General features: G+C 43.8%; 1 protein-coding gene across 21 annotated transcripts in view; it reads right to left on the bottom strand.

Moving 5' to 3' along the window:
* MAPK8IP3 (mitogen-activated protein kinase 8 interacting protein 3) overlaps positions 1-17,161 on the bottom strand; it is a 76,156-nt gene that overhangs the window by 44,091 nt on the left and 14,904 nt on the right. For 12 of the 21 annotated variants that reach the window (XM_021411912.1, XM_021411896.1, XM_021411897.1 and 9 more), the window contains exons 2-6: positions 11,661-11,781; positions 10,798-10,868; positions 9,893-9,984; positions 6,026-6,049; positions 3,166-3,217 (exon numbers count right to left, since the gene is read on the bottom strand). In XM_021411912.1, coding sequence (XP_021267587.1) covers positions 3,166-3,217; positions 6,026-6,049; positions 9,893-9,984; positions 10,798-10,868; positions 11,661-11,781 — 360 coding nt within the window. Of the gene's footprint in view, positions 1-741; positions 3,051-3,072; positions 3,218-6,025; positions 6,050-9,892; positions 9,985-10,797; positions 10,869-11,660; positions 11,782-17,161 lie in introns of those variants that run through there. The other 9 variants (XM_021411905.1, XM_021411916.1, XM_021411910.1 and 6 more) reach the window with 5 other exon arrangements.

Raw genomic sequence — 17,161 nt, 5'->3', positions numbered from 1 at the left:
CACCTCTACTTCAGATTCTTGTTTTGTGAGCTAATTTTCTGCTATGTAAAGAAAAAAAAATACCACCCACAGTTTTTGGGAATATGGTCTAGTAAGCCTTACAACACTTCAGCTGCAATTTATCTGCTGTGCTTTCTACCATACAAAGGGACAAAGAGTACCAAGTGTAAAGTGCAATCATAAAGCCTCTTTCTCTACCCAAACAAAATTTCCATTGGACAAACAGATTCAGAGATTTTCTTGTACCCATGACATGTAAGCACAACCAAACCATGAGAAAGAGACACACAGATGGGTCCACATGTAATATACTGCGCTTAGGATCTAGATGCCATTTAGCAATTCTACACCATCAGCGTCTACAGAGTGATCGTTGTACTGAAAATACATCCTGCAGCTTCTTCCTCTCACCCAGAACACATCAGGGAGTAATTGCACGTGTTTTTCACTTACTTTATGATTATATATCTGTAGTTTATAGTCATCTAGAAAGTGTCCTTTATGAAGCCTACCAGCCTGCTCTGGAGAAATTCCTCTCAAACGTGAACACTATCAAGGCACTCTTCTTCACAGTCTAGAACCTCTATTAAACATCGTTGGTATCTTCCTTCTACTGTCCTTCTTGATTGTTCCATTAATGCCAAACATTCTACTAACTGTACAGCTCTCCTTTACAGTCTAGGAGGCATACTCCATAGCCCGTAGCTCACCCAAAGAATACTCTCCACAACCACCACTTACCTACAGCCATACCTGTCAACCTCCTAAACATCAAATGTGTAGTAGTGACCTCCAAAATGCACTGCAAAGGCTCAATATTCATAGCAGTCATATGTCACCATGAGTAGTCACAATTGTATGGTTATAACACTGAAAGCATAGTACATAAAAACAAAAACGTTAAGGACTTTCATCTCCAAATTATTACGTAAAATAAACGTGCAACTGAATATAAAAATAAAATAACAAAGACAGCAACTTAAACAGAAAATAGTAAAAATAAGTATACAAGGACAATTAAAACATAACTAACATATGGCCCCGTGTAGAAGGAAAACTAGCCAGAAAGGTCAAGATAGACATATTGGGAAAGTAAGTTCCGTGTCTGCAGTCAAAGTCAATGAAATATCAGAGCAGATGAAGAAAAAGCAAGGAGTGCACAGGCACCACTGCTGAGATTTCAGTCATGGAGAATAGTTGAGAAAAAGCATTTTTGTCAGAGAGCGCGCAAGTAGCTTGCAGGAGGAAAATTTTCCATTCCAAACTGCACATCCAGCAAGTCAGCTAATCAGTCCTTTTAATTATTCAGAGGTTTGTTCCATACTCTTAGGAAATCCACTGTAACTCAGTACCTATCCAAGTCTTCCATAGCCTAAGCTCTATCTGCACACTATCAGCTGACCTCCTTAATGCATTTCCCACTTCTGAATTTTCCTGATGAGTACCAACAGAAATCCCAGACCTACTCGTCAAACACATGCAGAGTAGCACAGTACTACCTCCACACAAAGTTTTCTTTTTACCAGAAATGGACTTTTTGCCCGACAACACCAATAATAAATTCCAAAGTGACCAAGTCAGTAACTCTCCATTACCTGAGCTTGGAAACCAAAGCTTAACAATTTATCTGGATTCCTGTTGTACTCTCCTGCAGTGCAGATCCTGAGTTACCGATGAGTTCCACTCAGCTCTCACTGAAAGCTTTCCAGAAGCTCTGCAATGGTACAGCTCAAAGAATTATGCCTTCAGAAGTCTGGAAGGTGAATCTAACTTCAACCTCCTCCCGGCTCCTCTAGAGGCTTACACCTGCCCCATGTGCCTGATCACTGGAGAGCTCGAGAGCACGTTCATACCGTAGTGCACAGCGCTGTTTGGAGATCCAAAGCAATGAATTCTTTCCAGAAGTACAAGTAAGGTCTCAGTACATGTGCATACTGCAGCAGTGTGCTGGCACACCCTAGTCTATCTGAAGCCATACCTTCACATCCTCATCCTACTGCACTGTGGTTTTGCTACTCCCTAATTGCAGCAAAGCTCTCCAGAAATGATTGTAGGATCTGACTTGCACTTCATAAGACATTTTTAAAGCAGACCAGAAGCTTTGCAGGAAGGACATACTGCAAGTTATGCTGGGCGGGTGCACCACCAGCTGTCGGGCCTGTCACCAGGGACCTGGGAAACATCATTCAAAGAGGAATTTGGTAGGATTCTGAGCCAAAGACTTTGAGAAGTCTACAGGTACAGCATGTGGGAGGTGTGGCTCATCATGTGTGGCCTAAACTGTGAATAAATGAACAGATCTGTCAGCTAAGAGCATGACCTCTGGGTCACTGGGCTCAGACCAGTCTCCAAATGGCAGAGCGGAGCAGCTGAAGCAACAGGCACAACTATCCAGCTGCTTCAGTGCGGCTGCCATGCTGCGAGGCTTTTGGCAAGCCCCAGTGCAGAAGGCAGTGCACTCAATGTGACAAGTTACTGGATGTAGACAATGCAAGGCTAGAGTCACAGACCAGACGTGTGAGGAAGTGAAGAGCTTTAAGCACAGTGCAGGACTTGGGCAGTCAGAGAGGTTTAGTACCCCTTTCAACTGAAAATAGGAAGGCCAGAAGAGTGGTAAGACAAAAAGAACAACTGCTGAAGAGCAAGTGCAACCCAATGCCTGGTCCCAGCTGAGGAGTAAAAGCCTTGTTCTTATCAAGGGGAAGAGAGGAGGCAGGTTCCATCATTTCCTCTCACAAGTAAGCTAAAAAAGGTGAAGGTTTTATCTCCCCTACATTCCTAGCTGCCTCCACACACACTCCTTTCAACTTGGGGCCAGCCAAGTAAAGGAGATTAACACTGAGACAAGGAGGTAACACGCACAAGGAGCTGTATAAATCCCTCCCGCACTGTACGCCAGATCTGTGGTGGGACATCCTCCCACCTCAGCACAGCCATCACAGGAGTAAACACACAGCAGGAAGAGGCTGCAAAGGGTTATGGACATAGGTTAATCTCCACCTTAATGAAAACATGGGATGCTATTGACAGTGGCAGAGTGGGAAACCCTTGCTCTGTGATGGTCTATAAAACCTTGTAGCTGGAGTTGGACTGCAGCTGGCCGAGGTCACTCAGGTGCCAGTGGTCCAGTGTTGGGACGATCTTGGCCCCTATCTGCCCACGTACCATGCCATCCGCGAGGGGGAAGACATTCAGAGAGTTAGGACGTTCCTTCCTGCTAAACAGAGAAACAGAGAGAGAGGGAAAGCCAATCTGTTAGCCGTTTACAAGGTTCTTACACAAAAGAAACAGCACACTAGCTCATGCGAAATATTACTCATTGGAAACTGAATTGCACTCCTTCTCCTAACTTAGCAGGAGCGTGGACTCCCAAACCCCGCAGCTCCGTGGTGCTGTTTGTTCCGACCCCAGGTGTCTACTGGTAGAGCCAAGCATCTTCCTAGAAAGTCAGAGGGGGTCAAGCGACCAAAACAGGCACAACTGACATCACCATCCCCATGCAATGTTTCAAGGAAATGCAAAAATGCAAGGAACTGATACAATTTAAACCAATGTGACCTTTGAGAAACAGATGTACTGTGGGAAAACAAGCCACAGCAGACAGTCCCTCAACAAAAAGGTCACCATTGAACCAGGAAAGAGGCTGAAGTGAGCCACCTACATGCCACTTTTGTACATTCCACCCCGAATCTCGTTTGCACCAACAGCAGTGGGTTTTGGATCACTTCCAATACTAAGCAGGAGATGCAATACTTGCATTCTGTGACCTCTCCTCCATATCTAAATACAGTCCACTCAAACTTCAGAATTTAAACAAACTTATAAATAAACGCATCACTCATAAGGCCAGATGTCTGTAATTACATTTTCTTCATCACTCTCCTTCCTGGCAAGTGCAGGTGACCAGCAAGCTGTGGATTTGATTCTGAATATGTAAGCTAGCACAGATTTCGGGACCAAGTTCCAGTGGGAGAAAATGTAGAGCAAGCAGTGGAGGTGGAAAATCAAAGAAAGAAAGTGGCTTGTCAGCATGAACACTCCAGAAACAGGGCAGCAGTGAGCATCTCCTTGCAAGACACTGATGCACTTCTCTTCTCCATCAGGCTCCATGCCAACCCAGTGCAGTGCTGCTCCTAGACACAGCAATCAGTTTCACCAAGACTCAGCTAAGCTACCACCATCACAGAGTGAGACCAGGCAGCCTCCAGAGGTCCCTTCCAACCCAAACTGTTCGGTGATTCTGCGGTCTGTGACTGTGGGTGAAACAACTGCAGCCTCAAGACCTACTCCAACACACTGACACGGGGGCAGGGGCAGAAAAGAGTTCATTTACAAAGCAAATGCAAAATGTCTAACAGAACAGACAAATGCTCAGCCTTTCCATTCTGAGCAGCGTCCAGCTGACACGGCACGCTGCACCACTGTGCCTCCTGCTAGGAGTGCCTGCTTGCTGTGGCCCACCTGGGAAAAGCAGAAGAGGCAGAAAGATGTTTTCAGTGTGGTCCAGCATGGAGATTTCTTTCTTAAGAATCTCCATTAAAATCTTCTCCTGAAAATCCTAAAGATTCATACAGGGAAGTTTCACAGATAAATCCTCTTACAAAAGCAGCGCATAGCTATGAAAATGATGGTCCTAAGGGCATCACGCTTCACAGCTGTATTACAGCTTGAGAAAAGTTCCTATAGCTCAAAGATATTCTTAAAAGATAATTTATTTCTGCAAAACAAGTGGTGCAGTCAAAATATCTAACAGTATACTACAAACATTTCTGTTATCATACTAGTATGGCCTAACATGGCAGCACTGCCATTTAGGAGAAATAGGGGCCATCCTGAACACACGCTGACACTGATGTTACACTATACATCCTCTTTAATTTGTAATTTGTCAGACCCCCACTGCATGAGCACTGACTACATGAACTTTACCATCTGTGCTAACAAAGAAGAGAAGTCTGAAGTCTGAGTAGCATCAGAAACTGTAGGATCTTCAGGAAAGTATTTTGATGTAGACCGCTAGGAAAGCTGCATTTAAAATCTCCATTCTGTGTTTCTCTGGAAATACTTTCCAGCCTCTTCTGCATCTCCCAGGGAAGAACAAAAACTGCAGGAAAGCTAACTTCAATTCTGCAGTCCTGAGGTTGGTGTTACCAGTCCTCAAAGTAGTTCAGAATACCTTCAGGGTTGGTATAAATTTGCAGTGCTGACTACAGCCCTTCGGAGCAACTTTCATACACCCACGTCCTTCTGGTCCAGGGGGACTCTGAGCACTTGGTTAGTTCCACCTCGCATTGCAAGGCAAGCAGCGAACGCCTCTAAGGGTTCGCAGTAGCCAAAACCTGGACCAGAATGCTCCTTCTGAAATATCCTAAAGCATAGGAAATGTAACAGAACTACTTGGTTTGCCATCATTTAAAGATGGGATCTGCCCTCTTTGTAGGCTGAGGGCGCAGAACTCACTGCCTTGCCCAAAGTCAGATGTGCCTTCTGACAGTTACTGGTGACATGCATTTCCTGCCCTGCCTGGAAAATATGTCTATTTTGTACTACTAGAGGAGGTGTTCAAGAAACGTGTAGATGTGGTAGGAAGGGACATGGTTTAGTGGGGAAATATTGGTGGTAGGTGGACAGTTGGATTGGATGATTGGAGGTTGGATTGGATGATTGGAGGTCTTTTCCAACCTTGGCGATTTGATGACTCTAATTTAAGGGAGAAAAGACGACTTTTTAGACTATTCTGGAAAGCAAAGTGCAAACATCCAATCACGCAGGGATGATCCTGGTTTGGGAACCAACCTCTGCACCTTCTGCTTTTGAGTGCTCATGCTCCTTCGTGATGTAGCAGCTTGCTGGCTCTGCATCAGCCAAAGGAAGTGTGCCATGTGCGAGTCAGTCTAACGCAGATGTCAGTACACGAAGAGGGCAAACTGGCCAGCACGGAACCTTTCAGCATCACGTCACGGCCACCCAACAGCAACCTCCAAAACTATGATTAACAAAGTTAAGATGCAGCAGTAGGATTTACCTTTTCCTCCATGACTGGCGATGACTGCAGCGACAAATGTAACAGCCAAAACAGAGCAGCAATTGCACAAAAAGCAAGACAAAAAAAAAACAAAACAACAACAACTATTAGAGAAGGTCATGCAAACATGCAGCCCTATCAGAGACAGCATATGCATGCACTATAATTCACAGTACTTGAAGGTGTGCACTGTACTCGTTCCCCTCCTCGGATGGCAGCAGACACACACACCCCAGCAGTTTTTGCTCCATCTTCTCTCAAGTGACAAGCAAGCATCCCTGTGTATTTATGGTCTAATGCAAATATGTACCTACATGGTCTACCATATAAAACACACCCAAGCACATCAGCAGGTGAAGGTAATCGAATGCACTCACAAACACGTAGGAAGACGGTGAGAGATTACACCCATATCCCCCCCCAAAACACATCAGTGTACCAACACACAGATGTTGTTCACCCACACACAGCTGTGCAGAGACACAAGAACACACACCCCTCGAATGCACAAGCATACACAAACACAGCACACACGTGAACAGCGCAAAGCTTGAAATGAAGGAAAAAGACCCACTTCCCAGCTGTTGTTCCTACAGACCCAGATGGAGGCCTGCCAGGGGCTTTGACAGACACAGAGAGCTTCTCTTTTTTTCATTCTTCCAGGACACTAGCAATACGTCACATGTAAAAGCGTCCCTCTAACACAGAGGCAATCCTCAATGAAAATTTTGCCCTTCACACCAGAGAATGGCGGTCTTACGGATATAACCAGTAAACACTTCTCGCTATGCACTTCTTTCACTGAACAGTAACAAAAAACCACAATTAATTATAGCTTATTTGATAATTAGGGAAGACTCACCAAAATCACTGTCTACCATGCAGTCCATTCCAAATTTGGCAGGTGCATGTGTCAAGTAGGGAGGGAGGCCAAGCCTTCTTTTGCCTGCACTACTTTCATATTTTACAATCTAAGTAATTGCATAGATATATTCTTATTTACAGAAGGATAACGGGGGAGAGAAACGAGCCTAACACGCTCCTACCATTACAGCTGTGACGAGGATCAGTTCAGGGCAGAGGAGAAGGAAAACAGAAGCAGCCTGTTGAGGGAGCTGTCAGGAACACGTGCTCTCTCAGTCCTAAGAATGCCAACAATCTCCTGGTTCTCCTCACACCATGTCTTCTCCCTCTGTACCCATTGTGCCTGTCTCTGTTTGCCTAGGGAGGCCATCTTCTATAGGTTTCTATATCTGTCCATTGGTACACTGGAAAAGCATCACCTTCAATTGGGAAGTGGCTAGAATGGCAGACCCCAAACACTGTATTCTGCAATCAGTTTTATTCTTCTACGTCTCACTCTGATGTGACAGTAATTTACTGTTTTGCAGAAAACAGAGCACTGAGAACTCACTATTCAGCCCACTTAACAACTACCACAGCCTTTAGTTATTCCTCTTGAGAAGCAATACATTAAGATACCCTTTACTGGAAGGACTATTCAGTCATCAGAAGAGGAAGGCTAAATTAACTATGGCTTCCCCTCCCTCATGTACATGCTGTAAAAAGGCTTTGGTAGCCTTACAAATGAAATTATAAATCTCTTGTCAGCCAATTCAGTGTAAATGAAGGATCCTTCTTACACTACTATCTTTCAGCTCTATGCTGGTACTGTAGCTAAGGCTACAAATATCTTTAATTATTATGGGATGCAATAAAATAGTAAATAAACACAACTTTGCTGTTTGTTTCCTTTTTGTTTTTTAATCTCTGAAGGAGCACAGGTCACACAGCAGTTGCTTCCGACTTAAGTGCAACTGTTTATTTTAGAAACACAGATCCACAGAGGATCACCAGCTCTGAAGTTTTGAAATGCTTGGGTTTCCTACGGCTATGGAAAGAGCTCAGCCAGACCAGAATAATCCTGTTCCAGTTCCTTTCAGATACTGAACTGTACTGTACATCAGAGAGTGTATGTCAGAGAAAACCTAGATAAGCCTCTCTGCCTCTTGAGTTTAGGGTATAACTGCTTAAAACTGCTATACTACTGCCCCTGAGATGCTGCTGAATGTTTTCCGTGGCAGGGGAGCTGAGCTGCTCTCTGCAGAGCAAACAGGAGCACACACTGACACTTTGCTTCCAGCTCTGCTGCACCCTGCCTGCTCAGCAGCTCACAGTTCCCCCCATTCCCAGCTGAGACATGGAAATGGCAACAAGAGATAAATGCAGGCATTAGCACAGCTATTCCTTACAGAAACATCCATATCTTTCAGGTAGGTGGGAGAGCTGAGTTGGACTGACCAACACCTAGTCTACCCTGTTTCTCCTCTACCAAGGGTGTGCCTAAGAGCTCCTACAAAAGGCATCTGACAGCAGAGGCACACAGCTCAGCAGAAGTCTCAAACATGGATGTTCTGCAGTTACTGAGCCGCTTTTCCTTCAGCATCCTCCATTCCTTCTAACAACAGGTCTGCAGAAGGCTTTGTGCCATATCTTCCATGCATGCAATGATGTTACACTACCAACAGCTGTGAACAAAACTCCTGTTCCCCCCCACCAGCTCTGTGTGCACACCAGTATACCACCAGTACAGAACCAGATGCTGACCCTCCCACCTTCCTCTCGTACCATCACACTCTGGCAGAACACAAAGTGCTGGCTGGGGAAGGAATATCACGCCCGTAACGAATCAGGCAGAAGTCCCACGCTCTTCAGAAAATTCATGTTTTCTACTTCTCCCTTTCCACATCCTTCAAGCCTCCCTCCCAGCAGGATGGGTTTGGGTCTCTTTTTCTCTCCCCTCCTCTTTTTTTTTTTTTTTTTTTTTTTTTTTTTTTACAATACACAGTCAAAACTTTGACAATCTGAACTTTTCCAAAGCACTGCAACCCAGCAAAAGGAAGCCACAGCTTCCAGGGAGCTTATATTTCTTATTTCAAGACCTGACACTCCCTTCCTCTTTCTTTACCCAAACTCAATGGACGCTCTAGTATTTAAATGTTACAGACCTAAACATAAGGTACTAAAACATCCTTATTCTTCCTTTTTTTCTTAATATATTTCTTTTCCATCATTTGGAATAATCTTTTCACGTGTCTCAGTGGCTTAACAGGTTGTGCTCAATCTGGATAGATTTATACAATGCTTTATTCGATTTATTACTTCTCTGATTAGTACTTACTCACTTGCTTTTTTCTTTCACACCCTATGGGCAATATTATTGGTGCACAGAATGTATCTGTAATTAAATGATTGCAGTTGGAACTTTTGTGCTTTAAATTTAGCCTAAGGCTCCAAAAAAATAGTGGTTTTATATACTGAACTTCATTCCTACTACTGTCTTTCCTTTAAACAGAGACTGGTTCTTGGCAGTTTGGTGCTAATGAAAACAGAGGAAAAAAGCCCTTCCTTGGGCATAAGTAGGTCTATTGAGTGACTGACTCAGAGAAATCTTCCCCTGAAGAAACTGGGGAAGAAATTATATTAAGGCTAATGCATTTAATTACCACAATCTTGCTGGCTATCACACACACACACACACACAAGTGAATACTCTCTTCCACTTCCATCCATTTTATAGATAAGTCTTTTACATGGTACCTGAGAATACAAATGTATCTTTCCAGAAGGCTCTCATCCCCAGCAACACAATAAAGTCTAAGCTTCCTGACAGGACACAAAAAACTCCTCTCTATCAAACCTTAGAGAACTTACCCACAACTCACCCTCAACCCATTACAAAAAGCTTCAGGTACAATCCAGGCCCACAGGGAAAGATCCTTTGTCTGGTTTCTTTCTCTTGCAAATATGCACTCATTTTATAAGTTCCTGGGTGGCAAACATTATATGGAGAGGTTATGGTCCTACCTTCTCCCAGGTACACTGCCCTCAGTTTGATTATTTCCCCCAACCTGCTGCATCTTGGATCGTTCGATGTGCTCCACATAGGTCTGGATCATCTGTGAAGAGGAAAAAATACATGAGCCAAATGGAATAAAATAAAAGACTCCACTGAATTCAATGATTGTTATGGGTCACTTCCAATTTGGGATATTCTGTGATTATTATTTTTTTTCCCCAGCATTCATTTCCAATTCTCCTTTTTCTTCTTAAAAAAATGAATATTAAAAACCACTCATCTTTGCTTTTTTTTTCTTTAAACCATTGACATAAGTGAATGGACAAATCTGACAAGATCTGTCACAAAACTGTGTCAGAAATGTGACTTAAGCTTAACCTCAAGCCATGAAAAAGGATATCCAACAATAATATAGGTCTCCATGAAGCTGGTTAATAATGGGAGGTGAGGCAGCAGACTTCTGTTCACAGAATTATTGACAGATGAGGTTGGAAGGGACCTCTGGAGGTCATCTTGTCCAATGCCCCCGTTTAGGCAGGGCCACCAAAAGCAGGTTGCACAGGACCATGCCCAGACAGCTTTTAAATATCTCCAATTAAGGAGATTCCACAACCTTCCTACACAATCTGTGCCACCGCTCCGTCACCTGCACATAGAGAAGTGCTACTTGATGTTCAGACAGAACTTCCTGCGTTTCAGTTTGTGCCTTCTGACTCTTGTTCTGGCACTGGGCACCAATGAAAAGAGCGTGGCTTCATCCTCTTTGCACCCACCCTTCAGATAATTCTGATGTTCTCAAGGTTCAGAAGCTCTAGTCACCGCCAGGACGGTACAACTGAATTCTCTGACATAATTTTTTGACATGGGTAAGCTAAGAGTTTGTTTATTCAGAAGGAATCAGACAACAGCTTACCTCTGTGTGGCGCTGATGTAAAGCATTATACTCTTTCTTCATTTCTGATTCACGCTCCTCCAGCCGTGAAACTGCCAAGAAAAGATACCAACCATTAACTAACATATAGATCGGGTTCCTCAAGGAATCTAGAGAAATCTCAAAACTTGTGCTACAAAATAGGTATGCTCTGTTGAAAATGAATTCCTACCTACTGAACAAAACAAAAAAGAAACACAAAAATGCACATTAGGGTACCTGATCTTCATTACAAACTCACTTCATGGATGCAAATGCGTTCCCAGAACAGGCAGACCAGGTGGTGCAACACAAGTGTAAAAATAGAGCTCTTGAGCAGTAGCCTGGTGCCTTATAAACGCAGTGGTTTGACAACAATTTAAGTTATCCTTTGGGGTGGGTAACTCTGGCTGTTTGAGTAGGAGTGTTAGATAAAACATGATGGGAACCTCAACCAACAAAATGCAGTTACGCTTATTAAGGAAATACCTGCATAAACAAATACATAAATGTGATTCATTTATATGAGAGAAAAAAAATTGGAGGTTCTGTTTGGGTACAAGGAGAAACTAGAAACCAGGTACCAAAAACTTCAGCAATGGCCCAGATCTTGCAGTGGGAGAGACTAAACATGCTCCATGCAAGAGAAGCAACAAAACCTGTACTAAACTAGTGTGGATACATCTCACCCTGTAGATGGCTGAGAATTTTATACCTACGAAAGGGACAGCCAGAGATTTCAAGTTTTGCATAAATTACATTAATACAAATGACAAAAATAGCACATGAAAAATATCTGCAAAGGGGCAGTATATGCTCATGGAAGGCAAACTGTATAATCATGTCTGGTGCACAACTTTGCTTACTCTGATCTGCATAGTTTTTGGTCTTCAGCTCCAACTGTCGAGTCTGAAATTCAAGGTGTTCCACTTGGATTTGTAGCTCTTTCTTCTCCTGTTCCAGTGCATCTTCAAACTCGATAAATTTCTGTTCAAGGAAAAACCAGAGAAGGAGGCAAGGATGAGGAAAAAATATTATGTGTTTGCGCTATATGACTTTTCCCCTCCTCTCCTCCCATATTGTGTGTATATATATATACAAAGCAAGAGATAAGAATTTCTACATGCTTTAAGTAGTACAACAGCATTTCATCAAGCTAGAAATAGTATCTTATAAGAAAAAATAAAATATGGATTTTGTGTATCATTAAGATATAAGTTATTGTCCAATGCGAGTTATGCAAACCAATGCAATTCTGTCATCTTCAGCAACATTTTTCTTTGTCATGCCAAGCTGAATTTGGATTCCTGTTAATTTTATGTCAGAAAAGACAAGTTCTGTGTCTATGGTCACGCATTTAGAAGTACCTATGTCAGAAATCTCCTACAGACTTCAGAAAGCTTCAACTATAAATGATGTTGTATCTACGTTTTGCAGGAAACATGCAAGTCCTGTGGAAAACCTATCCACAGTCATCAGAGCTCAGAGCCACCTTTGCAATTCAGTTCCCAGATCTTTGACCAGAGGTTAGGGAAAACACACAGATCAAATAATGGCAGAGAGTTGCATGGTAAAAACCAGAATAACTTTGAGAGAGATGATCCTATAAGGATCGCACTTTTAACTTCTGAGTTGCTGAGAAAAACTTGAGTCTTACTTTACTGGTTTTGTAAGCTGAGTGATGCCCCAATCAGTGCAGAAAGGAAGCAGCAGCTGATGAGGGAAGAAAATCCCGGCTATCTCCCTGCACATCACTAAATTCACCTCAGCAACGAGTCACTTTTTATTTCTACAAACCTGTATCTATAGAAACATACAAATGCATTCTGGCTATGCCTCATTTTCCTGCACTCACTGTTGCCCTGTGCTTTTAATCGTTAACAGGGCCTTTCTTTTCCATTCTGCCCTCATGTATCATGATATCCCTTTTTTCATTAAAATTTAAGGCTGTATACAATTTTACATTAATTTTTTTTCTGAAATGTCAATTCAACATTGAAACCACTTAGTCACTAACCAACAACCAGCAATCCTCTCTATGGATTTGGACAAGGGCAGACTTATTCTTTTCCAGAATAACAGTATCAATCAATGCTGACTAAAAAAAAAAAAAAAAAAAAGAATTCTAACCATGACAGCTACAGTAAGTAACAGACCCAAAGAAGCTGTTTAACTTGGTTTGGACTGGTTGAAGCTATACGAAGAAAAGAAGTATTTTCCTCTGTCTCCTCCCAGGGATTTGCTGGAAGCACTCCACGCTAATGCTCTGTTGACAAACTTCTAATTACAGCCAAGTGCTAAGTCCCTGCCGCATCTCACTTGCCTGGCTTTCACTCTTGCACAGCTCTCTTGCCTCGGAATGCCCATCTTCTCCCAGCTCCCCACCCAGGAGTGGGCCACCCAGCCAGGCAGGAATTATGCTTAGGGTAGCAATAACAATTAACTGACTTGAAGGAAAACATTTGCAGATCTCTTAACAGTAAAATAGGAAGCACAAGAAGGCACGAGACCAATTTTATTCCCACTATGTAGGTCATCTTCAATAGGATTCCAGGATTTGCTACTGCTGCTTGTGGTTAGTGCTTGAGAAACTGATTAGAAGATTAAACCTTCCAGTAAGGCTCCTCTTCTCCAGTCCTGTCTGTTTTTCAATCTCAAAGTAATCAAAGAAACAGAAAACTAGAAATCAACTAACCACTTGGAGAAGAAACAGAGACAGCAACATTAAAAATTAATGCCACTCTAAGTGTTCTCAGGGAAGAAGAGCATCTCAGGTGAGCGTACAGCAGCATGTCCTGTTCTGTCTCCAAAAGAGATCGAACACCAGCTCTTGGGCACAGGGACCCAAAGGCTCCTTACTCTGGCTCCAAAACACTTTTAGCTGTTCCTGCATCAGAATCTCTCAGCCAATGTCTCCCCACACATCAGAGAGTCAAGACAAGCAAATAAAGTGGGTGTCAAGGGAGCAGCCACCCAGCCAGGATGGTGACACCGCGGAATTGTTCTTTAAGGAACTAAGAGATACCTCTAGATCAGCCACCCTGGTCCTTATGGATGGATGTTAAATGCCAATATCACACAGCTGACAACATGGGTCCAGGAGATTCCTAAAACTGGGTGGAGTGCTCTCGCAGAGAGATCTTAAATAATTAGAGGTATGAGCAATCACCAACACCGCAAAGTTTAACAAGAGCATGCTCTAGAGTCTGCACTGGGACAGGGCAGCCCTGGCTCCGTGCACAGACTGGGAGGCAAGAGGCTGGAGAGCAGCCCCACAGAACGGGAGCTGGGGGCTCCAGTGACAGCAAGCAGATGATCCTTGCAGGTCCCCTCCAACTCCAGCAAGGGAATAAAGTATTTCATTTATTTTGTACTCACCTGACTCTGAGGCAGTTGTGTTTGGTTTTAAAGCATACTATTGAGTGAATGCAGCTCAGTAAATAATCATCCACATGCATTTCACATTTTCCATTTCTTTCATTAATACATGACTGGAGCTAAGGGGATGTTCTTACTAACTCAAACGAGAAAGATTTCACCCTTTCTAAGCCTCCTGAAAGTGAGCAGGCAGAGGGGACGCTGATTCCAAAGTCATCTATTTTCCATATGTATGTTTACAAATAGCACCAAAGGCAGGCATCACAGAAAAATTCTCCCTCTATTTTACTGGTTTTTTTTTCCTCCCTTTAAGACTGTGCACTGCCAATCCTACCCAAATACTGCAATTGGATGCTGAAAGACGAAGCTGCACACCTCTCTTGATGCTGAAGTAAAATCAGTAAGGCTTCACCAAGGGCAGATCGTGCCTGGCCAATCCAGTGGACTTCTATGGTGGACTGATGGCATCAGCAGACAGAAGAGCAGATGATGTCATCTACTGGGACTTGTGCAAGGCCTCTGACATGGTGCCACATCACATTCTTATTTGTAAGTTGGAGGAATACAGATTTGAAGGGCAGACTATTCAATGGATAAAGAATTGGTTGGATGGTCACAGCCAGAGGGTAGTGGTCAGTGGCTCCATGTCCAGGTGGAGGGCGTCACAAGCAGCATCCCTCAGGGGTCTGCCTTGAAACCAGTGCTATTCAACATCTTTATCAGTGACACAGACAAGGGTATCAAGTGCACCCTCAGCAAGTTTGCTGATGCCATTACGTTGAATGGGTGCAGTTGGCACAACAGAAGGGAGGGATGCCATCCAGAGGGACCTGGACAGGCTTGAGAAGTGGGCACACGAGAACCTAATGAGGTTCAACAAGGCCCAGTGCAGAGTGTTGCATTTTAGTCGGGGCAATCCCAGATGTGTGCAGACTGGGAGAAGAACTCACGAAGAGCAGCCCTGCAGAGAAGGACGTGGGGGTTCAGGTGGATGAGGAGCTGGACATGAGGCAGCAGTGTGCGCTCGCAGCCTGGAAGGCCGACTGCATCCTGGGCTGCATCAGCAGAGGGGGGCAGCGGGCAGGGAGGGGATTGTCCCCCTCTGCTCTGCCCTTGGGAGTTCCCACCTGCAGTGCTGCGTCCAGGCCTGGGGCCCCAGCACAGGAAGGATGGGAGCTGTTGGAGCGGGGCCATGGGAGGCAGGAAAGATGCTCAGAGGTTGGAGCACCTCTCCTATGAAGAAAAGTTGAGGCAGCTGGACTTGTTCAATCCGGAGAAGAGAAGGCTCCAGAGACCTCATTTTGACCTTCCAGAACTTGAAGGGAGCTTAAAAACAAGAGGGAAAGTGACTTTTTACACAGTCTGATAGCAATAAGACAAGGGACAGTGGTTTTAAACTTAAAGAGGGGAGATTTAGATTAGATATTAGGAGGAAATTCTTTACTCAGAGGTGAAGAGGCCCTGGCACTGCTGCCCAGAGAGCTGTGGGTGCCCCATCCCTGGAGGCATTCATGGCCAGGCTGGATGGAGCCCGGGGCAGCCTGAGCTGGGGGGAGCAGCCAGCAGCAAAGGGGGGATGGAACTAAATGGGCTTTAAGGTCCTTTCCAACCCAAGCCATTCTACGATTCTATGGCAAAGGTAAAGAACACCGATACGAATCAAATTCATGCTTGTAGCCTCAGAAACAGTACAATTTCCAAAGATTTACTGAAAGCAGATACTGTGGACATTATTCTTCCCTCATTATAAACTCACAAATTAAACACGATAAGAGCTGGCCACAGAAAACACAAATAACAAAAACAGCATAGACTTGCAGACTTTTAAAAGATATCTTAAAATAACTGAGATGTACTATTCACAGAGAACTACGTTCAGAATTAAAATGCCCAGGGCACTGTGTTTAACACCTGAACAGCAGATGGCTGACTGCATTCTTTCACTTTACCACTGCCAAGAGAAAAAACCCATGGTGCTCATTCGGAAACATGGGCTTAACTTCATGCTCTGAGGTGCCCTGGAGTTCAAGAGGTATCTCACGTGCAGGGTCAGATGCTGTAGTTGATTTTCTCCAGTTTTCTCCCTGCAAAGAGCTCAGTTCAGACCAACACCTCAATGATTTCACAGCTCCTAGCTTTATTTTTACAGAGATGTAGTAAAAATTTTTAGAAAGCAGAAATTAAATGTAACAGACAATTCCAACGATGTTTAAGGGAAAATATTCCTTTCTTTTCTGTCCCATTACAATGAAATAGATGGGTGAACTGGAAGAACCAACAGCCCACTCCCAATTGTTCTAGATAGCAAAACTGACCACAGCATTACTATTTTTTTTCCAGAACCCTTGTACTTGCTTTCAAAGAATAACTTTTCAGCAGTTACAGGAACCAGATATATTTTAAACAGTTATTAAAGAAAGATGAAGCATGAAGTTGCTCTATATATATATACAAATTAGTCTTGCTAGAGTCTCTCCCTGGATTTCTAGCAGGATAACTGGTCTATAATAACTCAGGATTAGGTTACAACAAGCAACATGACTCACATGCTCATTATTAAAGGGAAACCATCTAGCATAAAATCATCTTAAAGTGAAAGAATAAGTATTCCTCCGAAAAGCAGCGATACACTGGAGACTGCTCTGCTTCCTGCGTTACTGGCTTTCAGAGGAAGAAAATAACTAAAAATAGTCGCACGCGGTCAGAAATCATCATATCACATTAACAATAAATCAAGCAGAGTGAACTAGATATGCATGTATGCGGAAATCTTATTACAAGGCCTTAACCTGGGCTGGCTGGCAGTGCGCACTACATGCTGACAGGAACAGCAGGGGCTCAGCTGCTGTCACCTCACCACTGCTCCACGGAACAGCGAGGAAACACAGCTGCCTGCAAGGAGAGGGCAGCGTGCAGGGCTGGGAGGACTCGCACCGCGCTCCACTGCCCACCCGCAGGAAGCCCATGGGCTGGGGAGGCAATGCAGGCC

This window comes from Numida meleagris, chromosome 13 (assembly GCF_002078875.1).
Source record: "Numida meleagris isolate 19003 breed g44 Domestic line chromosome 13, NumMel1.0, whole genome shotgun sequence".
NCBI classification, from domain to species: Eukaryota; Metazoa; Chordata; class Aves; order Galliformes; family Numididae; genus Numida; species Numida meleagris.
This window is presented reverse-complemented; position numbering and strand designations above follow the sequence as displayed.